This window comes from Apostichopus japonicus, chromosome 12, assembly GCF_037975245.1.
Source record: "Apostichopus japonicus isolate 1M-3 chromosome 12, ASM3797524v1, whole genome shotgun sequence".
Lineage (NCBI taxonomy): Eukaryota > Metazoa > Echinodermata > Holothuroidea > Aspidochirotida > Stichopodidae > Apostichopus > Apostichopus japonicus.
This window is the reverse complement of record NC_092572.1, coordinates 27,197,060-27,223,501: the sequence shown is the minus strand read 5'-3', so window position 1 is coordinate 27,223,501 and position 26,442 is coordinate 27,197,060. Positions and strand designations below refer to the sequence as shown.

At 38.3% G+C, this 26,442-nt stretch overlaps 2 protein-coding genes and 1 pseudogene across 6 annotated transcripts in view; 1 reads left to right on the top strand and 2 right to left on the bottom strand.

The window, feature by feature from the left end:
- Nucleotides 1-10,621, bottom strand: part of LOC139977285 (uncharacterized) — a 51,479-nt pseudogene extending 40,858 nt beyond the window's left edge.
- The window catches only part of LOC139976813 (uncharacterized), a 177,517-nt gene that overhangs the window by 112,087 nt on the left and 38,988 nt on the right, over nt 1-26,442 (bottom strand). The window lies entirely within an intron of this gene.
- LOC139977616 (centrosomal protein of 164 kDa-like) lies at nt 20,570-26,440 on the top strand. The gene is made up of 5 exons (XM_071987052.1): nt 20,570-20,820; nt 22,373-22,511; nt 23,205-23,316; nt 25,153-25,353; nt 26,325-26,440. The coding sequence occupies exons 2-5, from the start codon at nt 22,445-22,447 to the stop codon at nt 26,329-26,331; spliced, it is 387 nt and encodes a 128-aa protein (XP_071843153.1). The 5' UTR covers nt 20,570-20,820; nt 22,373-22,444; the 3' UTR covers nt 26,332-26,440.

The following is a 26,442-nucleotide window of genomic DNA, read 5'->3' as shown; positions in this document are numbered from 1 at the left end:
ATTTTTTATCACATTACTTGACTTGTAGAGATATAGTAGATAGTTGATTCATAGTAGATATACAGTGAATAAGCAAACGTTTTCAAATTGTATATAATGTAAGCCCATTAAAATATGCAACAATGACATAATGCCTTTGAGGAGCAGACAGTTCAGTAGTATGTTAGTGCAGGCTGCAACATATCTTAACATTCGCTTACTATGTACAGGTTAGGCTTCCAGACAGACAGTTCATAAGTCATGAATGGAATAAATATATGTTAAATTAAAGAGGAGGTGTGGGATAGGTATTCTCTGCTATGGTGTGAAGGCGCACATGCATAGTTAGGGTCCTCCTGAAAGGTTTTGGAATACTTATTTATGAACAAACACAACTTATAAAGCTAGTTTTTATATTTAAGACGCATTGTAAGTTACAATTCTTTTATCAAGTCTTCAAAGTAATACAAAATGGAAGCAAACTTAAATTATTTAAATCTTACCCGCTTTTGAAGTATAAACTCTGTTTCCTTCCTTTCTCCATTTACTTCCTGATGGATAGTCAATGTGATGTACAATTGGTTCCTTTTAGCAGTTGATTCTTTCTGCAGCGTGAAAGGGCACTTAGCTTTACCTCCCTTCCATATCTGCTGTGCATTAATTTCCTGAAGAAAGGGTCACACATGAATCATATCAACTGACGGGATATCGTTAAGCTACGTACTCAACTTACATGAAAACTAAAAAAAAGCATTTAAAAAAATGAGATATTCTTCTTTTCTTTAACGTGTCATATTTGTTGGCTGACAATATTATGATCCATTGAGCAGCTATTAAGAATTCTGCAGCTAAGTAACTGCTGTTATTTTGTATTGTATTAGATATTAATGTCATGATAAATATTTAGTAAATCCCTACCCCCCCCCCTCCTGGCACCTGTCATGACTTCAAAGACACAGCATCATAAGCCATTTATTTCTTGTTGATCGTGTTCAGATTAAGTATCTTCTAAACAAATCGGAATAAGCAGAGGTACCTACTGAAATGTGGCAGTGATAGTAAAAGAGCAGACACTTTAAAACGTGAACTATGATCACACAACCAATTATGCATTTGCACAGCAAAGTACGTTCATCCCGCCATATTCGCAGTGCTATGGAGATATTAATTGAGACAATCGTATTTAGTGACTTGCCACTTAGTCACTTGAGAGCACTAGATTAACATCGAAAAGACAACACAAACTGAGATGCGCACGATCATATTCATAGTGACACTGAATATAACTTGGGACCACCGAAATTTCATACCGCAATAAAATTGGTGCAAAATGAGTGCCATAGATCACCTTCTGATATTTGTCCGGGTTCCATGCATTGGAGTTGTTAGCTTCCATGGTAACAGTCACTGGAGGTTGCCTTTGTATCCCTCCACCTAGAGACCCTTCTACAAGTCTAAATGTATCGTGGCTGTCCAATGTTATATTTCCATGTTCATGCTCAGCTACCAGAACACCCTTTGATCAAAAACATTGAAAACAAAATTATCGAGGTCAAGTTTGACAATGGGCAACTTAAACGTTTCAAACGGCAACAAATAAGATGAGTGTTCATATGCTGTACCAACAAGCTTCCTACAAAGCTACATTCTGGTTTGAAGTTGTAACAATCTGCAAGCTCCACATTTAAACATACTTGCAAGAAAATACATATTTGACTTCATACAATTTGATAGTTCAGCTCAACATAATTAAGCGATATTGATGAAATCAGCCGCACACTTCAAAAAACTTGCAACATAATGAAACAATAAAACATCGCTCATCAAAATATTTCAATTTTCTGAGCTAGCTCTGTCCATGGTCCCCCCACAAACACACACACACAGTGCCCATGTAGCTTATAACAGTTTAGCCACCACCATCCTCACCTGAAAGGCATTGCAAGCATATCCAGCTACTCTACATGCTTTAAAATTTCAGTTAGATGTACAACATATTTTCTAAACAAGAATGAGTGTACATATTTGACACACCCTTTTCTGACATGGATCCATATCCAGTCTGAAAGTTTGAGAAATGCAATTCAGATTACATGCATTCAATCAACAAATAATGCTGATACAAACCTTGTATTCACTATCTAGACAGAACCAAACAGTAATAGTCATATGTTCAGTATTGTGATCCTTCATTTCTTGAGAGAAAACCACAACTCTGAAAATCTTGCTGTCATATTCTTCAGCATCTGAGATTTGTGCACGGTTTGTGTCTAAACCAAGAAGAAAGCTTAACGTAATTTTAATATGTACATAAACATACGAATAAACTCCTCATGTTCTCCAAAAAAAAAGCAATTATAAGATTACATGAAAAAAAAGTACTGTATTAGAACATGTATGAATGCTATTATAAAAGGTTTTTTATAAGTGGTTTTTTTTTTATTTATTTTTTATTGCTCATGAAAATCATACAATACACAATAAAGGATGAATTCAACAAGTGAAGAGAATAGTCATCACACAAAAATAATAAACGAACCGTCACGATTGAAGTAAATGTACCCAAGGGAGCCAATACTTCTCCCATACCAACTCATCCATATTGTTTTAAAAAATCAATTTTTGTATCATAAAATAATCTTTCACATATTTCACAGTGCCAATCACTGTGGGAAGAATATAATTTTCTTACAACTAAAAATGTAACATTTTATCAAATGAGCATTTAATTGAGGACACGTGAAAAGTCTCCCCAAACAAAACTTCAGAAATATCCAAATGAAATTTAATATCAACATTAATGAAAAGATTTTCAAAGAATTTCCAAATTCTCTGAACAAAATCACAATGATAAAACAAATGTTCTATTGTTTCAAGATTAAAAAAGGCAAAAAGTGCACATATTTGATGCAACAATACCAATCTTTTGCAAATAATCATTTGTCGCGATGATTCTATGAAGAATACGATACTGAAACCAGCGATAGTAAATATCACTACTAGAGTTAAAGGGACTGTACAATACAAGGCCCAATCCGCACTAGTAATACTGAACGATTCTGTCCATTTGAGATAACAATTACACGGGCGGTATGAAGAATACAGCAAATGATTGTAAACATATTTACAATCAAAACTACCCATATTCAATAGTATATTTATGAAACTATTAACAGGACCACAAAGATACTCAATATTACAGGCATCTGTAAAACTACGCAGCCTGGTTTTTACAGACCGAAAAGGGCCATGATATTCCAAAAAAAAATTGGTCTTGATGGGATACTTCTCAAGAAAGTGAATCAAAGGAAGAAAATGTTCGTTTTCATCAATCAAGTCACCAATGAAAGGTACGCCATGAAGCGCCCAATGACGATAATCAACCGGGAAATCCCCTATCGTCGCCAGGGAGATATTCCAAATTGGCAGACTACAGATAAGCAAACTATCCAAATGAGGAGAATTCAAAAAAATATTCAGGTATAACCAAGTGGGGTAAAAAACATCTTTCCAGATTGGCTTGTGAACACGTCGGCTAACGAGATTAACCCAATAATCACCATTCTTATAAAAATCCGCAACGTTAATGCCATACTTCTCTAGAAGAATACACCCAGACTTGGTGACTGGATAACGAAGTAATCTTTGAAATGTAGAAACCTTCAAAGCAGTACAGTGTTAAGCAAAATCCATCATTCTCAACCCTCCCTATTTATAAATGTTCGCTTACATTGTGTTTTGTTACAGCTAATGGATTAACTATTAGGTGCATGGATATTGCACCCAGTAGCAACTAACCTTTGGTTTTCTAATATGACATTCGGTGGTATGTAATTGGTATGTAAAATTGGTAAAGCATGAGCTACATGAACAAATGCCCATTCCTTTTTCCATGCATGCATGTGACACTGCAGATAGTGTTGTTAAATAATTTATATTTCAATTTTAAAATAAGGTAAACCTGAGCAACTGGTTAATTGTCGATTTCAACTTCGTTGTACCACTTTGTGCTTACCTGGGTCTAATTTGGGCGGTTGATGACTATCAACAATGAATTTGCAGTCATAGAAGATTTGATTACCACGGCCGTCTATGTGTATGCCTCCATCAGAGCCCTTTCGATTTATTGCTTCAAGCTGAAAATGAGACAATATAAAAAAGAACCAAGCAATGAAACAATCGCACTTACATGTCTTGTCCAACATTAATTATATTCAGTGATCATCAGTAAATCAATTATTCATGCAAGACAAATTTGCACAAAGGCACCTTTCTTTTCACATTAGGGTTATTTTGGTGGTTGAAGTTGACTGCTGAACCACATTCTCATAGTATTTTGCATGACATGATATGAGTTTTTCAAATGTAGTGGTATTTAGTGAATGCATTTGGCAACAGTTCAATGAATGATGTCATCACAGTAGTTTAGCTGAAAAATGTCTTTGTTTCTCTTTTATATAAACTTGAACTCGCACATTCACAGAGGATATTATAAGAAATGTTCCTACTGAACAGTTCCTTTCTTATGACATTGATAATACAGGGAACCTGGAAAGCTATTTACAGATTCTAAATGTATCAGGTTTCAAGGATAACCCGTACAAAAATATAATGCTAACATTGGGCTGATTTTATCACGTCACTGGGCCCCACACTGATTCTAAGGCCCGACATTTGTAAATTTGAAGCTGACATTATCAATGTTAATCCAATAAGCAATTTCAAACCCAGCACTCCTGAGTTGTGGACAAGACAAGAAATTGAGGCTGACACTTAGGATGACAACAATATCAGGGCTAACAAGGCATAACATAGCGGCTCTAATTTTATCCTGAGCATGACATTTTGACTCCCATGGCTTGTTCAATAAGTGTCGTAAGCTTGGCGTTGAGTAATTATTAAGCATCATAACTGCTACAGGTCTTACAGAGGGAATAAACTCAAGAGCTAAAGGTTCGCTTTTTCCTTAGGTGATACTTTTGCCAGGCTCCTTTAAGAGGTAATATTCATTGCTAATGGTGGAAGGTGAGTAATCAAAAATTACTCAGAACTCATTGAATATATAGCCAATATTTTACATAATGGAGCAAAGCAAATGTTTTTCTTGCTGCTTTGGAAATGTCAAGTGTAAATAGGAAGACATGATTAGATCAACTTAAAATGTGGGTATTGATTAGCAGAAGTTAGTGTTTGTCATTGATAAATATTAGTTCCATACACGTTGTCAGAAATCATTGTCTTAATATTTGTTCCTTTTTCTCTAGTTTGTTTGAGATGAACAAATACAAAATGCAATGAGTATCTGATAAACAAGATGAAAATAACAGTACTTTAAGATCAACAAGCTTTAACTCCTTGAATGAAATTATTCTTTAGGTCTTTCTTTCTCCTTTTTGCTATATTTATTTAACCCAAATTTGGTCTCATAAATCAGTTTTTATATGGTTTTGGTTTTTAAAACTGATACACCAGCTTCAAAATGAATTAACTAGATTTAGCTGGGATTAAGTGAGTCTTTTGTAATATACTAAGTTTAGTTCTTTCGTTAAAAAGCCATCCTTTTCTTTCAGAAAACTTTCGATAATTATACTAGAAAGTCAAGATAGTTTGGTCATGCGATTCAACGAAGGAAAGATCTGCATTCTATTAATACGGTAGAACGATGAAGCAAGGCCCACATAAATATTCACCACTGAAAAAAAATACTTGTCGCAAATCAATAGGCTCATATAATTTGACAGATGTAAGCTTTCTCTACAATGAAGACAATCTAGAAACCCATTTCTCACGCAGATAAAATTGAGAATGTAGACTAAACTTGAAAAAACAAAATGTTTTTAGAGTAAGTATAGATTTTGAACTCTTGTTTCTTACTAGCATTAAAGCAGGAATGCAGGACTTCTAATGACTTTTGACCTCCTCCTAAACAATTGGATTCCTGTAACAATTATGGGAAAGCTACATGCTAAACATGAGAACTCAGAGGTTACCAATCTTGAGATATCATGTTTACAAGTCAGGACGTCACATAAACACTCACATACTCGCACACGCACACACTTGACTGTATAAGTTACTTTCCTGCCTATAGCAAGTAACCCAAAGTAAGGAGAATGGTTTTCTTAGATTTAATTCAGAATGTTTCATTTCTCATGTAGGGATGAAGGCTCCAAAATTGGCCTCATCGCTGTCTCCAGTGCCGGCCTGTTTGTCGGCCTTCAGATTGAGTTGTGGTATTTAATTATTTTGCCTCTGATTTAAACCCCTGCATATTTTTGGCTCAAAATGTCAAGCCGTGGTGTCGGCCTCAAATGTTGTGCTCAGTGTCATGCCCTAAATACTTTGCTCATTAAAATATTTAGCCTCTGAATTCAGCCCTCACGTAATGTCAGGTTCTAGTTTCTGGCTCAAAATATCAGACTCTGGTGTCGGCCTCAAATGTTGTGCTCATTGTCATGCCAATATATTGTGCTCATTAAAATATAAAGTATCTGGATGAAGCCCTTACATAATACCAGGCTCTGGTTTCAGGCTCAAAATATCATGTGTCGGCCTCAATGTTTTCCTCGGTGTCATGCCCAAATGTTGTGCCCAAAATGTCACACTCAAATACAGTATATTGTCTCTAGAATGAGCCCTGACACATGAATCCATTATTGTGCAAAATTTAGCCCCGAATGGGCTTTAGATGCCAGGGCGTATCAGCCATGACTATTTGTGAGGGAAAGATGACAGTTTAATATAAAAGTAGAGCCTTTGATGAATATTTACTGTCATGACATAACAGACAACATACAGTGATAGAAAGCATGAAAGAATAAAGGTTTAAGCAGCCAATTAAGGTTACATTCAGTCAACGATATCTTGCGTAAGGACCAAAATATTTAGATATGGGATTTTCGACTAATACTTGGAATATATACTGGAATATTTTTCTTATGTTTCATAAGAAGTCAGATTTGTTTGCCACTGGATATCCATGGTTGGATATAAGTTGGTATCACATGCATAACAGCTTGTGCACTGCTTCGGTTTCCGTTATAAAATCATTTACTTTGCACTGTTCAAAGTAAAAGGCTTAGAATACATCTGAAACTGTGTTTACTTGAAAAGAATACATCAAAAACAAACCCCAGTGTTTGTTGCAAACTAAAAAAAAAAAACTCATCTAGCTGTTATTCTGTACTGGAATAAAAAAGACAAATAAAAAATGTAAAGGTACAATCAACCAATACTCGGTACATTATATTAAGTAATTTTGTGGTTTTGGAAGAACCTTTTTCACGCAATAAACTGATCGTACCTGAGTCACCCGAGCAGATAATAAAGCACCAATAATCTTAATTGGGAGAGCAGGATCAATGGTCTGCAAGTGAGGATGAATTCACTGATAGTTCATAGGTTGCATTAAACAGTAAGATACTTGTTATTGTAACTGCCCATTTTGTGTTACAGATTGTGGGGACATTACTTTGCTTATAAGTGGGTGAACAGGAAAACAACCAAAGAAAGATTGTCCATATGACTATCACGTCTTAACCATTTTACTGGGGTCCTTTCTTATGAAATGGCATGTGGTGAAGTATGCAAATTGCGGATAGTTAGAAGGCTACAAGATAATAATTGCTCACTTGAAATTTTCCCATTGAACGTGTTACAAACTCAGTGACTTCCTTAGAATTGCTCGTCTCATCATTGTCAAATTCACTTGAAAATCCACCACTGACAATCTAGGATAGACAAAAAATATTAATAGCATGCTTGCTATCCCAGTGACATCAAAATTATAGCTTTGCTTAATCAAACGTACCTCATTGAACGAACTCAACCAGATCATCATGGATGTCGTTGCTCAAGTGACTAAATGAAAACTATTCTATACATATTATCTGTTTGTATCTATAACATATCTCACTTAACCCAATTTGATTGCTCTTCTTTGTGTTCTGCAGATAAGCTTGTCAATAACTTAGAAACATAATATTCCTTTTGAAGAGGGATATTTTCAAACGATTGACGGCTTAGTACTGCTTTGAAGTGAAATGATCATTGGTCTCCTAATTCCACATGACGCAAATCGCGTGACTTGAGCAACAGTGTCCAATAATCAGTATGACTAGAAAAACAAAAACCTTTTGAATACTTCTGATTGGAAGATGTGCATCACCCACACCAGCTGCTTTGGGATAAACATCAAATGAATATGAATTATGTAACAGATCGTTACCTGATATCCCTCTAACACAGCTTTCTAACCTCAGACGAAACATGGCACCTTGCCAAAACTTTAGAAGAAACTTTGATATTTTGAAAATATTAGTATATAACTTTCAATTTTTAGTTTAATTTTTAAAACAAACAAACAGAAAATACACAGATTACATACACATGTTTGGATCCAGCTTCTTAGCTAAAAGTCACCATTTGTCTAATTTCCAGGACAACTCAATTTAGGTTTATTTTTCTTAACTATGGCAAACATAATTTCTAAACTGATGCATATCTTATCACGCTTTATTGGACAAGTGTGTACGTGTGTGAATTATTCTATGCCTAGTGTCTACTGAGAGTTTTCTGTAATATATCACAAATATTCTTTGCAGTAGGCCATAGGGCCTACACATCATTCAGAGTAACGAGCTCACAGGCACCAAATTATGTAGTAGTTTTGAGCGATAATTTTACCATAGCAATGAAAAGTAAGCCAAATGAAAGTGTGCAGTTAAGTAAATTTTGAGACCACTTCTAGATAACCTGTTGACCTCTGGATGCTTGATGATCAAGTGTGTTTACTGTAATTAATCCAACCCAAGAGTATCAAGTATCTAAAACCGGACTTTCATCTTCTGACTGACTGACTGCATGCATGCATATTTCTTACGAGTATTTCAGACCTATAGAGTGTATTATATTCAGTCTCTTTATCACCAATCTAAAAATCAGTTTTAATGTGATTTGCATTGCAAAAATGGGGTAATCCAGTTAATACAACTTAAAATTGTAATATAAGTCACATCAGAGCGCTATTCACCAAAATGTTGAGATAAGAAATATTAGTGACCAAGTGTGAAACTATTCGAAAGTAATATTCACTTGCCAATGGTCACCTGCGAAATGACATTGCTCAACCATACAGCAAAAGTTTCCCATACCCCAAAAATTGTTCTTTTTACTACATAATTATGGCACACTAATTTTCCCTTCGAACTATTAACATAAAGGTATAAACAGTAATTACGATGTGTGAGCTTCGAAGAATTGTTCTTACCGAGGGGTCTGGAGCTTCATCCATGGTGTCTTCCTCACTCCTGATATGAAAAAAAGGATTGACCATGGTTTGTGCATGCTATATTTTACAAATAATAGAGACTGAACGTGTACAAGATTTAAAGGGATAACGAAGACAGATTTATATAAAACAAATACTTACATTTAGCACAGAGCTTGTGAAACGTAGCACAAAACTTCAACCCACGTAGATAAATATCTTGTTCTTTTGGTAGGTTATATAAAATGTTGCAGAATAACTTGTGAAGTCACTCATGAACTACATGGTCAACAAGTAATTTTGTTTTACTTTGATGACGATGGCGATTGAGATGACGATGATGTGGTTGAATGCTTATGAATCATGATCCCAATCTAAAACTTCTGTTCATCGGTTGCTTCTTGATATATTAGTAAGAACATTTGTCTCGTGAATACAGAATGGGAAAGTTATAGAAAACAATGATGCGGTGGCGGAGTGTTACGACATTGTATAATGAATCCCATTAATGAATACGGTTAGTATAACTAGTCTCGCTCTAACGTAGGTTTAAATAAGACTCGGTAAAGCCTAATATTATGCATGTAATTCTATCTGCCAGGCAGTGACTGAGCACACGTATGGTTCTATAACTTTTCATAATTTTAACAAATAATCACTCTGACCTTAAATCCTCGGAACGCGTAGCAGAAAAAAAAATATATCACATAAAGCTACGCTAAAGCTTAAAAGTCACCGCAATAACTCAACTCACCCGTCATATCATGATGTTAAACTATACTAAGCTGAAGCGACATTCCTATGTTGCAAATATTCACAGAATACTGGGGCAAAGGTCACAACTGTCGATTTCTAAATAGGGACTATCTTGGCGTCAACAAGTGATTTTGATTTACTTTGATGACGACGATGGCAATGATGTGGTTGAATGCCTATACTTCATGATCCCAATCTAAAACTCCTGTTTGTCAGTTGCTTCTATTTATGTTAGTAAAAACATTTGTCTCATGCGAACAGAATGGAATAGCTATGTAATACACTGACGCGGTGGGGGAGTGTTACGACATTGCATAATGAATCCCATTAATGAATACGGTTAGTATAACTAGTCTAGCTCTAACTTGGGCTTAACTAAGACTAGGCAAAGCCTAAGCTTATGCATTTAATTCTCTCTATCAGGCAGTAACAGAGCGCACACATGATTCTACAACTTATCATCATTTCAACAAATAATCACTCTGAACGTAGCAGAGAAACTCTAAAAGATAAAGATACGCTAAAACTTAAAAGTCACCGCAATAGCTCAACTCACCCGTCATATCCTGTTGTTAAAACTAAACTATGTTACAAATAGTCACAGACTATTGCGGCGAAGGTCAAAATTGCCAATTTCGAAGTAGAGACTCTAATGGTGTCACCAAAACTATTGTTGCCCGTCAAGGCATTCACTGTGGTTTTATGCTTCGTTGGTTTTAGCTTCAATGCCGCGTTGGAACTTGGTGGTACGTATTATGTTTCTAGTATGATTAGTTTTTAAATAGATATACAGATTACCTACGCTGGTGTGGGCGGCCATTACCGCAATCACTATATATAAAAATTAATTACACCAAAATGAATTTTCTCCATCAAAAATGAATTTACTCCATTAAAAAAATATTTTTATTCCATGCAAAACTATTTGTTCATCAAAAATGTTTTTGTTCATCGAAACAAAATTCTACATCAAAAATAAATTTACTCCTCCAAAATTAAATTCACTAAATCACGTCAAAATTAAATTGTCTTCGTCAAATATAAATTTAGGCCTTTAAACCAAATTAACTGAACAAAAGATGAGCCTTAAATGCATTACTGAAGAAAGCTGCACAAATGGACCAAAACTAACGTGCAGGTTCAAGACATGAAAGATGCATGAGACACTTGGAACACCGTAGAAAATGGTACACAACACGGTACAAACAGAGAAAGCCCGTGAAACAAGCACTTCCACTTAACTGCAAGTATTACGGACTGAGCAACCAGCACGCGCCTAGGAAAAAGTTACCGCGTTAGTACAGAAATGAAGAACAACAGTAAGCAAAGAAGGCAGTAGCAGAAAATAACACAAGCTCGGAAGTTGAGAAATATTTCGAGAAATGTCTCCATGTCCATACTGCTTGGAGTGAGGAGAAATCCAAACAAACAGTGTCAACACCTCTTGATAGTGAAGGAGTGGACACAGAGTCAGACACTGGAGCTACAGGTAAACTCATTAATGAAAGCCAATTTGAAGCATTCAAGAACATAACATAACAACGAGTACTGTGACACTGAAGAAAAGCAAAGTTAAAGTATAAATGCTGGAATGCAGATTTTGGGTGGGTGGATAATTTGAGACTAACATTAACCAGACCAGGACCGGGTATCAACGCAAGACTCATGGTAGTCAGGGGAGATGTAACTCCCCCACGCCCCCCTCCACCCCCATCCCTCCACTGTTATCTAAACATACCGTTCTCAATATAGCTGTGCTAAGGATGAATCCAGCAGGTTGTTTCAAAGATGAGAACATCTCAAAAGCCACATATTAACGCAAGGACAACTGGAATAAATGGATCAAATAACAACTGGTTAAAGAACCTTAAGAAAAGTGTTGAGCTTAATACATGCAAGCAAATGCCATATCGTAACAATCGCTACTTTTAGCACTACTTGCTGAAATCATTCACTCAACACCGGTTTGAATTTATCAACAGCAATAATTTTATTCAGAGACTCTGATGAAGATGGACTCATGCTGATGCTCTTCCAAGTACAAGCCCTGCCACTGCAAAGACTACAAGCCCTGCCAGTGCCCCTTAAAACTCACCCTACTGAAATTGTTTATGGGGTTGCTAGTTTTCAGCCTATGGAGCCTTGGTGGTATCGAGAATTTTTACTGGTTATATTTTCAAGCATTACTAGTTTTGTGGAAACATGCAGATTCTACAACAGGCAATTGAATATGACACTTGAGAGGGCATTTTAGCTTTAAAATGGCCAGACAAAGTTCTAGTTCACCCACTGAAAAGACAGTGGTTGCCACTCTGACAACACGATGAGGTAAGCTTTGTGGGACATTTGGTCAGAGAACTTCTTTTTTGAGAATGACAACACATTTTTGTTTTGGTCTCTTTATTCCTCGTTCATTTTAAATAAAACAGTGAGACATAAACCAAAGATATCAAGAACCAAATCCCTAGTTAAGCCATCATCGGTACTTACGACGTCACTTCTCTTTGCACTAACATCCCTCATGCTGAAGGTATCGCAGCCACTTGTGCAGCCCTGTCTAAGAAGGTCCACCCTTGTCAAACCCATCTCTGACATCCAAATTCTCATGCAACATGTTCTCACCAAAAACAACTTCACGTTCATGGACAAGCATTACCTTCAAAGACACGGGACTGCCATGGGTACCAGGATGGCTCTTTCCTTTGCTTGCCTGTTCATGCCCAGCCTTGAAGAACGCATGCTCAGTAAAGCGTCCTGTCGGCCTCTTATCTGGTGGCGCTACATTGATGACATCTTTTTCGTTTGGACTAGTGATGAGGGTAGCCTGCTTTCCTTTATCAATCACATCAATTCTTTCCACAGCACCATCAAATTCACCTCTGATTACTCTCACCAACAGGTTAACTTTCTCGATGTGACTGTTCGCAAGGAACACGGTTCTCTCTCTACATACTTATACACCAAGCCCACAGACACACACCAGTATCTCCATTCTTCAAGCTGCCATGCCCGTCAGTGCAAGTCTGGAATTGCCTACAGTAAAGCACTTCGTCTTCGTCGCATTTGCTCTAACAATTCCTTTTTCGTTCGCCATACAGATGCTTTGGGAATGCACCTTACTACTATTCAGAAGCTATTCAGAGAGTCCGCTCCCTTTCCAGATCGTCTACTTTGGCATTGAAGAACAAAAATGGACGAGATTGCGACAACAAGCTCCCCCTGGTTGTTACTTTCCACCCAAATCTTCCTCCTCTTCAGCAAATCACCTCTAACAACCACAACATTCTCCTCACTTCAGATAGACTCCAACGAGCCGTCCCTGAAAAACCCATCATCGCCGACAGACAACCCTGCAACCTACGAGACCATCTTGTGCGTGCTGCTGTTCTACCTCTATCTTCCAACCCCACACCCATTCAGCATGGTACTTTCAAATGTGATCGTACTTCAAGATGCATCATCTGCAGCCACCACACTGTTGAATACAATTCCATCACCAGCCACAGCCTGCAACTCACACACAAGACTAAGGGTCACATCACTTGCACAACCACTAATGTCATATATCTGATCTCTTGAAGAGTTTGCGGCATCCAGTATGTCGGTAAAACCAGAACCACCCTCAAAAAGCGATTCTATTGTCACAAATCCACAGTTAACACCATGGAGACTGTGACCCCAGTTGAAGAACACTTTAACCTTCCCAATCATACAATTGTAGACGCTGGACGGAGTTAAATTAAAGTTAATATCAGGGACCTGCCACTGGCAGTCACACTTGGAAAAACGATAAAGTAAATGAAATAATATAATAAAGACGACACAGTTCGTGCGTTACTTTAACAAAATATATATCCGTATCCTCTCGTGGTCTACAAAGAAGTCCTTGTCAGTTTCACAGAGGCAAGACTTTTACATAGTTCAATGCAGATTGTGAATTGGGTATAAATAGTTGGCAAGCTTTTAAAATAATTAGTCAAATTAGCTAGTTGCCTTTAAGCCAGTCGTTTATAATTAAATGCAGTTTCCAGTCGTTATTTTAATTTCTACATATTTTAACCCTTATAAAATAAATCGTCCTTGATTTAGGAATAATTTCACAAATAAATATATATAGTTTGTATTTTGTTCTAAATTTACAAATTTCTACCACATAAAGTTCTACAATTTCACATTACACAATTACACATTGAAAAATACACATTTATCTCATTTTTTTAATGACATACACACTAGCAAATCTTTAATCTTTAATTGATCGAAATCATACATCACTGCAATTAGTAACATTGCACGTTTTGCCAACTTACGATACTTGCAATACGAACAAACTTCTGAACATTTAACATTTAATCTTAATTACCCAATATCATAATTTACGAATTAACTAAAACCTTCAGCCAGGCCATCGACTATGCGGGACGAATTGAAAGAGCCCATCAGGCGAGCAACATTAACGTTCCCACAACCCTTCATTCGTCACCACCAACCCAGCCATCTACTTTACATGTGACACCCCCAGCGATGAAATATGAAGGAAACCTGAAAGTCCAGTCGATTTCTGAAGACAGGCTAGAGAACCTTCAGAAGGCTATTAAGGTATTAACTGACAAGGTAGACATTCTTGAAATATGACTTCACGAGGAACGTCGAAATTTCCATCGAACTCGTGTTGATCATTCACTAAACCGAAACACATATAGAAGTTATCCTCAATTTAGAGATAAGTACCAAAATGAGCCAGACCGATGTCAATCGCCTTTCCGAGATAGAGATCAATATCCTTCTCCTTCTCGTGGAAGAGACCAATATCGACAATCGTCATCATACAGGGAACGGTACCCATCCCAATCACCACATCGTGACCAAAACCGACCATCGTCACCTCATCTGGACCAATATCGACCGTCGTCGCCATACCGGGAACAGTATCGATCCCAATCACCACATCGGGACTCATGTACCCATCTCAGTACCATCTCAGAGCTCAGTACCCATCTTCTTCACAACGACGCCAATCTCCATCTCCACACAGTAATCAATATCACCAAGATCGACGATCTTACCACCCAAATTCACCGGAAGGTCATCACAAGGTCAGACATATCGTGTTGAATTGGACTCTTCTCTGCGACAGTCTTCGTCGCGACAGTCCTGTAAATCGTGTTTCGTTTCAGGACCAGTGAAACGGTTATTAGTTGACGAAGCGGGTCACTCGCCAGCTTAAATCTCAGAAGGGACCCAAACCACCCCCGACATTGGTCTTGTCTAAGAAGTTAACTCTATTAAAGATGATTTCATCCCTTACATTCCTATCATAATAGAGGATGTTCCAGTCGACGCCTTCATCGACACAGGATCAGAAATAACCCTTATCAACGAGGAATTACGTAATAAACTCCCCACCCTCAGTAAACTTGTAAAGGAACAAACCTACATCATCGTCAAATCTGCGACGGGTATTGATTCTGTAGGAACTGTTACAGCAAACATTTCTGTCGGGTCACACCTCTTCCAGGAAAATTTCTTATCGCAAGAAACATCAAGCAACCAATTCTACTTGGATGGGATTTTCTCATACGAAATGAAGGAAAAGTGGATGTCTTAAATGGTACTATTAGTATTAGAGGTGACGAAATCCACATGCTGACTAAATAAAGGAATACACCGGCAAGCTGCAATCTCATATTACAAGACACTGTGACAATTCCCCCAGAGACACAAGTGCAAGTCAGGGCCAAAACTAGAAACTTCACCTTACAGAGTGTACCCAAACGAGTATGTTTGTTTGTTGGAACCACGGCAATTTCACCAACTAGACATCCTTGTCCCCCCGAGCTTTAACCAACGTCAAAGATGGGCACACATTTACAACGATTTTGAACCCCACTCGCACAACTATGAAAGTCAAGAAAGACCATTTACTTGGTGAAGTCTACTCGACCAGTCAAGATGATGACCATTACACTATTGTTAAACCGAAGTTACTGACATTGTCGACCGATAACGAACCACAAAATGTCATCCCCAACGTTCACCTTGATGACGAAAACCTGACCTTCGACGAAAGAGCAAAGGTTAACAACCTACTTTGCGAGTTCTCCGATATCTTTAGTGACAAGCCAGGAAGAACAAGTATGATTCAACACAAAGTAAGAACAGATGGAACGAAACCTATTAAACAGAGAGCTTATAGAACTTCACCGAAAATGAGAGTTGAAATCGACAAACAAATTCAAACGCTCTTGGAAGATGATATCATCGAAGAAAGTACGAGCCCTTGGTCCTCTCCGATCGTAATGGTTAAAAAAAAGATAATTCTTACAGATTTTGCGTCGACTATCGAAAACTCAATTCAGCAACAAATAAAGATTCGCATCCACTTCCGAGAACTGACGATACTCTCGACGCTCTTCCTGGATCTTTATATTTCAGTACGATAGATCTGACCAGTGGCTACTGGCAGACAATGATGGAACAACCCGATAGGGAGAAAACCGCTTTTACAACCGGATTTGGATTATACCACTTTAGGGTAATGCCGATGGGATTGACAAATGCCCCACCGACATTTCAGAGACTTATGGAATTAGTGTTGAGAGGTATTCACTGGACCTCCTGCCTGGTATACCTTGACGACATAATTATTCTTGGACGAAGTTTTGAACAACATTTCCAGCATCTGAGAGATATTCTTACTCGATTTCGGAAAGCTGGTCTGACCATTTAACCCCAGAAGTGCTATTTATTTCAAGAAGAAGTCAAGTTCTTGGGTCACATCGTTTACAGCAAAGGAATTCAGCCAGACCGGACCAATACCAAGAAGGTCCAGGATTGGCCTGTACCACGTAATGCAACGGAAATAAGAGCTTTCCTTGGATTTGCCGCCTACTATAGAAAATTCATCAAAAATTTCGCTCATCTGGCATCCCCTCTACATGAACTGACAAGAAAAGACGTACCATTTTAGGGTAAAATTGTGGTTAATTAGGGTAGAACTACAGGGGCGTATCCAGGATTTTCCGGGGGGGGGGGCGCGAATGACTATCTAAGCGGAGCGCCACCATTGGTTGGCGCGCAGCGTACGAGAAAAAATTTGGTTTTGACACCGGAAATGGCACATATCGGGCTTGTAAATGACTAACTAGATTTTCACTTTTGCCTGAGTAAACCAAGTATTTTCCCAATATTATTTTCCATCCATAACCTTTTTGACAATTGTCACCAGTCACACATTATGTTCGACCTCATTGCATCGCCTGTGGATCATTGCTTTTGTAAGTGATTCAACGTCGCGGCCCACAATACCCGTCAGCCCTACTTTTCAAGGTTTTAAGCCCAATATTCGTTCAGAATTTGAAAATTTACACTTCTCGTGAAATAAATTCACTTCAAAACATACCAATAATATTGCACAAAATTTCATCTATGGACAGCCAGTACAGAAAAACCTCCTTCAACCCCAAACAGACCTGTCAAAATTGCACGAGAAGAGGGAAGAATTTTTAAGAATGTTGGTCAGGGAAATTTCGAAAAATTAGACACAGCTTATTTATTGGTACATGGGCGCAGATCAGTCCTGGATAATGGTAGGGACGCGTGTCTGTTCTCTGATACTATCTAAGCGGAGCGCGACCATGTGTTCACGCGTAGCGTACAAGAATTTTTTGGCAAATATACCTCCAGGATCACCGGAAATAACACTTTCAAACCCAAGTGATGCTCCCAAACCTCCTTAAGTTTTAGATCTCATGGCTTAGAAATTTAGTTTGGAGAAAGTTTGCATCTGCCTTAAAAAATCAGGGGACAAATAATCCAAGTAGACTTTTGAATACGATGGGTCTGGTTTCGTAACTCATCCGAAAGCGATTAGAGGGGTGGGCGTTTGGTTGTGGGGCGCGCGTTTTCATGCAGGTGGGAACAATCTCAAGAAGTGATGTGTGCATCCGGCCTTCCTTCCCCCCCCCCCCCCGGCAATGATACACCTTTGGATCCACTACATGATATTGTTACGAGGGCCCATTGTAGCCTAACGCTAGTCACTGCTAGTAAGGAACCTAATGTTATAATATAGAAAGTATTGAAATTGCCTACGTGATAAATCAGCATTTGAGAAATTAGGTCGGGTTACCGTGTCAGAATGTTATAATACACGATTGTTCTAGTATATTGCTCATGATGACGCGCTGGTCTCGGGTTAACGTCGGTTAACGTGGAATCGCGTGTAAGCTGTGCACGGCATCTTCGTGGATTCTCTGGAATGTTCGCGAGTGATGCAAAGGACTTCCGCGAATAGAGAAACCTGGTCGCGTTGTTACTCAGGTGTATCGACAGAGATCTGGAGGATTCTTGACATGGCGAATCGTATATAAACCCGCCCAGATCGGAGAGTTAGTCAGTTTCTGAACGAATACAAGAGACGACACTTATTTTACCATTCTACTATATATCGTCAGTGCTCAACTACCAGTAGTTTCTGAAGGATTGAGATATCGATAACAAGATTGATTCTACACTTCCATTCAGAAGTTTGAAGAGGACTTTGCTGTGAAACTACAGTTTTTCAGTCTTTAATTCGGAGAAGGTGAAGAATTTCTGTCTCCGTTGAGGAAGTTCGTTACGCCAGGAGTTAGTGGCTATAAAGCTGATTTTGGACTGACTCTGGTAATATTTAGTCGGCGAGAAGTTGCTGTTTCTGGGATCGCGAGAAACTTCGTCGAGGACCAGTGAATTTCGCGGTACAACGGACCGAGAATCGTCGTCATCAAGGTCGTGGCCGCTGAGGGATATCGCCGTTGGAAGAGACCAGCGTGTTTTAAAGTGTATCCTATCTTGTTAAGTTTGTGAGTAATTTTCTATATATTTGTAATTAACACTTGTTGTTGTTGGTTCAGACTCCATTGTTCAATATAGTTTACGTTCTCAATTAAAATCTCTAGACTCGTCAATTTGTCTGTGTTCCTTACGGAAACGAACCCAGGCTTGTGTCTCGTTAAAAATTAATTATCGAGACCTCTCGCATTCCAACGTAACAAAATTTACAGGAAATGTGCTCAATTCTCAAATCGCATACGGAATTTGTTATATTTATTTTTAGATTCATTGTATGAGTTACGGTTCTAGGGGTGGGGTAACAATTAGCATTCAGTTCGCGTTGTTTAACATTTTATCTCTGGATGACAGTGTTGCATCGAAGGACATATGTCTAGTGCAGTTCACATATAGATCCTGGTCTAATTCCGAAATGCGTAATGTTCCCCGACGACTCGGTCAAGTTCAAGACCAGCCAAAGTTGGTTTCACAGCATAATTTTATAAGTTCCGCTCTTTTGTTCCCTCCCTTTTCTCTTTCTTCTTTTTCTTTTCCCTTCCGTCCTCTCTTTCCTCCCTTCCCCCCTCCCTCTTTCCCCCCTCTTTTTCCCCCCCTCTTTTTTCCTTTTTTTCTTCTCTCTTTTTTTTCTCTCCTCTTTTTCTTACCCGGGGGGGGGGGCGCGCCCCCAACGCCCCCATACTGGATACGCGCCTGAAACTATGGTAATGCCATAATCCACAGAGAGAAATTTGAGATAAAACCATTGTGAAGATGAAATAGAAAGTGATAAAAACCAAGGTAAAATGTTGATATGGTGCTATGGAAAATCTGTGGTAAACCGCATCCATATATGACGAAAATACCACTCAAATGTTGGTATTGTACCACGATTAATCAAGGAAAAATGGTGATATTTTGTCGTGGTTAGTGTGAGGTAATTCTTTTCCTAGTCTACACTTCATCTTCAGAGCTTGCATACTGTGTTGAAAGAAGATGGGCATTTGCTGCTCCTATATTTCAAGGCTATAGTAATAAAATGACTATGAAGTATGAGTTGTGTATACATTGTTTGACATAGGCGTTTGTCATGAACTAATTATGTACATCATCCCTGTACACGCAGAGCAATGCAAAAGTCCTAACATCTGTATTACACAGTGCAGTGTTTTGCCGTAAGTTTATACGTTTATTATTGACAAGACTAGAGCATTATCAATCGCAAATTTGGTATCGATGAAAATAGCATAGTCGAATCTAGCCAAAATTGCTATAAATGTGCATTTTTCTCCTGTAACGAAGTCAAGTACACAGCAAGTTTAAAGGCCCTTTTTGGAGCCATGTTCAATTGCTCAGTTGGAATGAAGTGAACAATTCACATTTTGCAGAAAAATGTTGAGTTGACGACATATTATAAGTGGTCAATTAAACACTTTGCAGAAAATTGTGCAATTACTCAGTTGGAATGAAGTGAGCAATTAAACATTTTGCAGAAAATGTTGAATTGACGAGATCTGATAAGTTGTCAATTCAACATTTTTCAGAATTTTATTTCATTTTTCTGATTTTTTGATAAGATATTATCTTGGTGTCTAAACAATATACTGAAAAATGTTGACTAATTGGGGCAAAGTTTTCTTATGATGGTACTTTTAAGCTTCCGTATTAGCGGCCTTGGCAAGTGACGAGTTTAGTGTGTAAGTCAATGGGAGCAATTTAGCGCTGCTTTGTACTTGATCACAACAAGAGAAACGGCTGGATATGAAAGTCTAACATATATGACTGTTTGAATTCCTTCGTTGTGACTGTGTTGATCACTGCATGTAAACACAAACTAAGTTACCTATTTACACACGTACTAGACTGTATATACTAGAAACGTCAGTGTGTAAGGGACGCTACTAAGCACTGATAGTATCATCATTATCGCTGAACTGATGTTCCAGCTTTTATGGCATTTCGCCTGAGCCACGAATATTACTCAAGTTTCCTTCGACAAAGCTGACGAGGTAAGTGTTCTTCTCGCTTAGTGAAGTGCAGTTCGTATTCTAACGTTTGAACGTATTGCCCTTGGAACATCGGCTACTGCCCAGGGCCTAAATCTAGTAGTAGTAAACGGACGTTACACTTCAGGCCTATCGTGTAACGCTACTCGTTAAGCTTAACACGTTAGCCATAGTAAATGCAGGCTACAGATACAAATTTCAAAAGAAAACATGTAAGTTTTAGGACTAAAGCCTGATCAGCTTTGCAAAGGAAAAAGAAGCACCAAGGTGTTCTCCATTTTCAGTTACATTTTGTTCAAAGAAGGCTCGATTGAAAGGAAATCAATGTCAACAATTTTGGGCACGAGTACCCCTGTGCTACGTCGTTTTGGTAGGCCTTCTATTCTATGCACTCACTACCCATTCATTACACATTAACCATAATACCAAAAGTCTACTATTTTTGCATACTGTAATCTGTGCGAAAGCCTAATGTTGTGCTATATGCACAGTTATAACTGTATAGTAAGACTGAACAAATTATATTCGTCTGGTTAGTTAACTGATTTGTACTGCAAGGCTGCACTTAGTTAGATTGGCCTATGTCACAATTTTTTTTTTAAAAGAGGCATATATGCAGTGTTTTAACCCCAGTGCTGCTTTTTACTAGGGATGCACCGGATCCAAATTTTTGGATCCGGCCGGAACCGGATTTTGCCGGATAGTACATGAAATCCGGCCGGATAAAATCCGGCCGGAACCGGATTTTTTTCATGACACAAAAGAAAATCATTAATAAGAAGTAGAATATCTTAGGTGAGGTATACGCATATTATAAAGAAGGTGAAATTAAGACCCCATTTATGAGATTAAAGATGACTTGAAGTGGTGTAATCTACATTTTTTAATAAAATAACTACAATATAATTGTTGACAAGCTTGATACAGTATGTAAATTTGTTTGCTGGAAAAATACTGCATACTACCTATGAAGTTCAGACGTATTTAACCATATAAGAGATTGTTTCACACATAGAAATTCAGAGAAAACATGAATGCCAACAATAATGGGAAAGTAAAGATTCAATGGAACAGTATTTTGACTGATAAGTATATGAATGGTCTATTTTAACTGCACAATATTTATTAAACTGATGAAGGCTGCAAGAAATGATTTCACTGCAAACTGTATTTGTTGTATAAAGCTTCATATTATTACAGTAGTTGTATTATTTGGTTGATCTCTAGAAACAGTGGGTCAGACCATTGAACACTGTACGTACCACTCGATGTTAAAGGGGAAACCTGTCTTAAACTTAGATCTAATTAAGTTAGATAATTAAAAAAAAAATTAAAAATGTAAATTGTTAGCAAATTAGTGTATGTGCTTAAAAAGCTACACAAGTGCCAGCATTAAGCATCTGAGCACCTTCAAAAATCAAAAAATTTCTCAAAGGGGAGGGGGACACCTAAACCCCTCCCCAAGGGCGGCGATCAGTATACCCGGCACTCAGGAAATCCTGGGCACATCACTGCTTTAAAAGCACTCTGTCTGGTCTCTGTTCACCTTTTGCAGCACGAAAGATACAAACTGGAGGACTTGCAGAGTAAGCAACTCGAGGACGTCCTGCTTTAAGCTCAAGTCAAGATGATGGTTGGTAATCAGTTAGTCCTAGAGGAAGACTATGATGAGAATTATCAGCCTAATGAAGAAGGTTTGTGTTCCTGACAATACTTAGTCTTAGTAATCATAACGTAATTTTTTTATTTTTAATTGTCAACTTTAAGGACACTACAGTACTGTAGTTTCAGCAATTGTGCTAAGTGTACAGACTTTCCATAAAGAAGTTATTATTATGCATACAAAATATCACGGTAACCTTCCAAAACCATTCCTCATGATTGATACACAGTATTAATTACAGATATCCTGAAATATTCCCAGGTGGTTGGTATTAATCCTGACATTTATGGTAACCTTCCAAAACCATCTTTCATGATTGATGTATACTGTAATACAGATACAGTATATCCTGGAATGTTCCCAGGGTGATTGCTATTAGTCCTGACAAATGGTAACCATTCAAAACCACTTTTCATGATTGATACATTTAATACAGATATCCTGGAATATGCCCAGGTGGTTGGTATTAATCCTGACATTTATGGTAACCTTCCAAAACCATCTTTCATGATTGATGTATACTGTAATACAGATACAGTATATCCTGGAATGTTCCCAGGGTGATTGCTATTAGTCCTGACAAATGGTAACCATTCAAAACCACTTTTCATGATTGATACATTTAATACAGATATCCTGGAATATGCCCAGGTGGTTGGTATTAATCCTGACATTAATGGTAACCTTTCAAAACCATTTCTCATGATTGATATGTATATTACAGATAACCTGGAATATGCCCAGGTGGTTGGTATAAATCCTGACATTGAGCAAGAGTTGATGTGGATAGCCAGGGAGGGTATCAACGCACCGCTTCCTAATGACTGGAAACCTTGGTGAGTTCCTCTCTCCTTCATGCTTGGTCAGGGAATGAAATATTAGTCGCCATTGAAGTCCTTCTCGGCCCTCACGACACGGTTGCACACTGCACGACTGAACACCACCCCGAAAACATCCGAACGGTACCTAACCCGAATCAACTCGATGGTGATAATTATGGATAATGTTTGATGTGTTTTCAGCATGCGTTACCCTTAAGACTACATCTGATCAAGATTTTGCCAGTCTAAATTATTAAAGTCGCATGTATGGGCTTCAGTCAGATAGTAGTGTGTTTTTTTGACAGTGCGTTTCACAACTAAAAAACTGTCCAGTCTTAACAAGTTTTACCGAATCGTAGAGAAATGCTGCAAGCGTGAGTCGTCAGCAAAAGAACAGTTGTTGTGTGCACCAATCTGTCATCCAGTCTTCCGTGGGGAGGGGGGGGGGGGTGTCAGTAGGAAGATTACAAGTCTTCACGACTTACAAAAAGTAGGTCGCAGGAGTTGAGTTGTATCGGACAGCTTAGAAGATGTTGTTATGGTTTGATCAATGTAAGTTTTTATTGTACATGTTATGGAATCTACTCCTTGATGTGACAGTTTCTGGGACCGATTTCCAAACAGAGTTACCAAGACTTTCCTTTTGACCTCTGATACTGAATAGTTTTTGTGACAATTTCTTACTTTTGAAGTGCAGCAAACACTTTTTAACAACAAGAACAGGAATACACAATGTACTGTAGTCCTGTATGTGTGTCTGCCATACTGTGTGGTGCAGAAAACTTAGAGAAGTGCCGTTGAATATTCATGGAGGTTACTGAAGGTTTGGAAGAGGTTTTGGTTCATAAAAATGACAGGGTTTTCCCCTGGTATTCATTTTGTGAGGTCGCCGATTGTCTTTTTTATTTGCGACTTCCTGGCTGAAGTTTTACCAACATTGGCGCGTGACTGTTTTCAGAGAAGGAATAAAATATGCAGTGATTGCAATCCAACTTTTTATTAGCCCATGTCAACATCTGATATTGAAAAATTTGGCTGGGAACCCTAAATTATAGCAGCAAATAAAAACTTCTTCTGCCTGTTTTACGTAACATTTTGATCTAATATATTGTTAGGATGATGGACATGAGGATGTTTAACAAAAGTTTCCAGGGGACCCATGACCCCAGACCACCCATCCCCAGGTATGGTTCCCCCCCCCCCCCTCTATATACCAGAGGAAAACCCTGTCATTTAGAGCCTGGATAGTTTCATTCAGAATGTTTTCAAATATAGGTGACATGCTGAAACATGCAGAGAGGAGAGTTTCACTCATCAATCCAACTGTTTTGCGCACACTTGGACATGTGTATTGTACGCTGAATTTAAACAGTGTAAGATTCCTGCTTAACACTATCCCTTCTATTGACCGAATATAAACCTTCGGTCTTCCTTCTACCGGCGACGATCAATATTCTTTTGTTACCGGATTGGAAGGAATTTAGTAGGATTACAGCCATTGACCGTCTGACGGTAACAATGAACTTCACACTTCTAGCGGGCATGAGTAGAATTAGGGAAGTCTTCAGACAGAATCTTCGCTCTGATAAACAGTTCCCCGCAATTACCTGCACTTCAATGCGGGTTTTAACAAAAGATAGAGCGAGGTTAAATGCACAGAGCGCCAAAAAAGAGCGCTGTCTACCAAGTTACTTATTGGCGGTACTGTAATGCAATATTCAGATAGTGTTAAAAACCCATGTGCTCCTGTTGCAGTAGGCCTACTCATGCATTATTCAGATTTTGCAATGGGCATAATTGTTACCGAATGCTTTCACATTTGCCTGTTTCTGCTCGCATCTCCACCCACAGTCAAGACACCGGTGGAGGTGATATCTACTACTTCAACTTCTCAACGGGGGAAAGTATGTGGGATCATCCCTGCGATGAGTTCTACCGGACCATGGTAGCAGAAGAGAGGGAGAAGATGAAATTAGAGGACAGAAGAAAGAGACAAAGAAGAAGAAGGAGAAGAAAGACAAAAAAGAGAAATCGGAGAAGAAACAAGAGAGTGTAAGTACCTGAGATGAAGATATAGGATGGAAGAGGGAAATGATGGTATGGTACTTGGGGGTAGGGAAAGGGTACAGGTAGGGTAGGGTCGTCGGCAAAAGGAATATAGGGAAGGAACATGGGTGGTATATGACAATGGTGGTGGGTGGGGTAGAGAATGTGTTTTATAAGCTTGATTGGGGTAGGGGTGGTGGTAGAAGAAATGTAGGGAAGAAACAAGAAAATCTAAGTAGATGAATTAGATGGGTGGATGTGGCAATGGTTGTAGCTGGGGTAGGGAAGGCGTTTATAAGCTTGAGTAGGGGTAGGGGTGGGGATATTAAAAAAGTAAGGGAAGAAACAAGAAAATCTAAGTAGATGAATTGGATGGGTGGATGTTGGAATGGTTGTAGCTGGGGTAGGGAAGGTGTTTATAAGCCTGAGTGGGGGTAGGGGTGGGGATATTAAAAAAATAAGGGAAGAAACAAGAAAATTTAAGTAGATGAATTGGATGGGTGGATGTTGGAATGGTTGTAGACGGTGTAGGGAAGGTGTTTATAAGCTTGAGTAGGGGTAGGGGTGGGGATATTAAAAAAGTAAGGGAAGAAACAAAAAAATTTAAGTAGATGAATTGGTTGGGTGGATGTTGCAATGGTTGTAGACAGGGTAGGGAAGGTGTTTATAAGCTTGAGTAGAGGTAGGGGTGTTGGTAGAAAAAAAGGCAGGGAAGAAACAAGAAAATCTAAGTAGGTTGTTGCTGGGGTAGAGAAGGTGTTTATTAGCTTGAGTAGGGGTTGGGGTGTTGGTAGAAAACAAAATGTAGGGAAGAAACAAAAAATCTAATAAGATGAATAGATGGGTGAATTTGTCAGGGTTCATTTTTTTAAATAACATTTGACTTGGATGTCTCTGGTTAAAATATTTTGTTTTGAAAATTAAGCAAAAATATTTTTTTTTTATATATTTAAAAAAAAAAAATTTTTATGTTACAGCTACTAGCACCACTAAAGGGGGACACATTAGGGTCAACTCAGGGAAGCTTTGTAGGCACAAAGGAATCCTCCCAGCTAGGATCCATAAGGAGTTCCATGGGTTCGCCAGCCTGTGTTT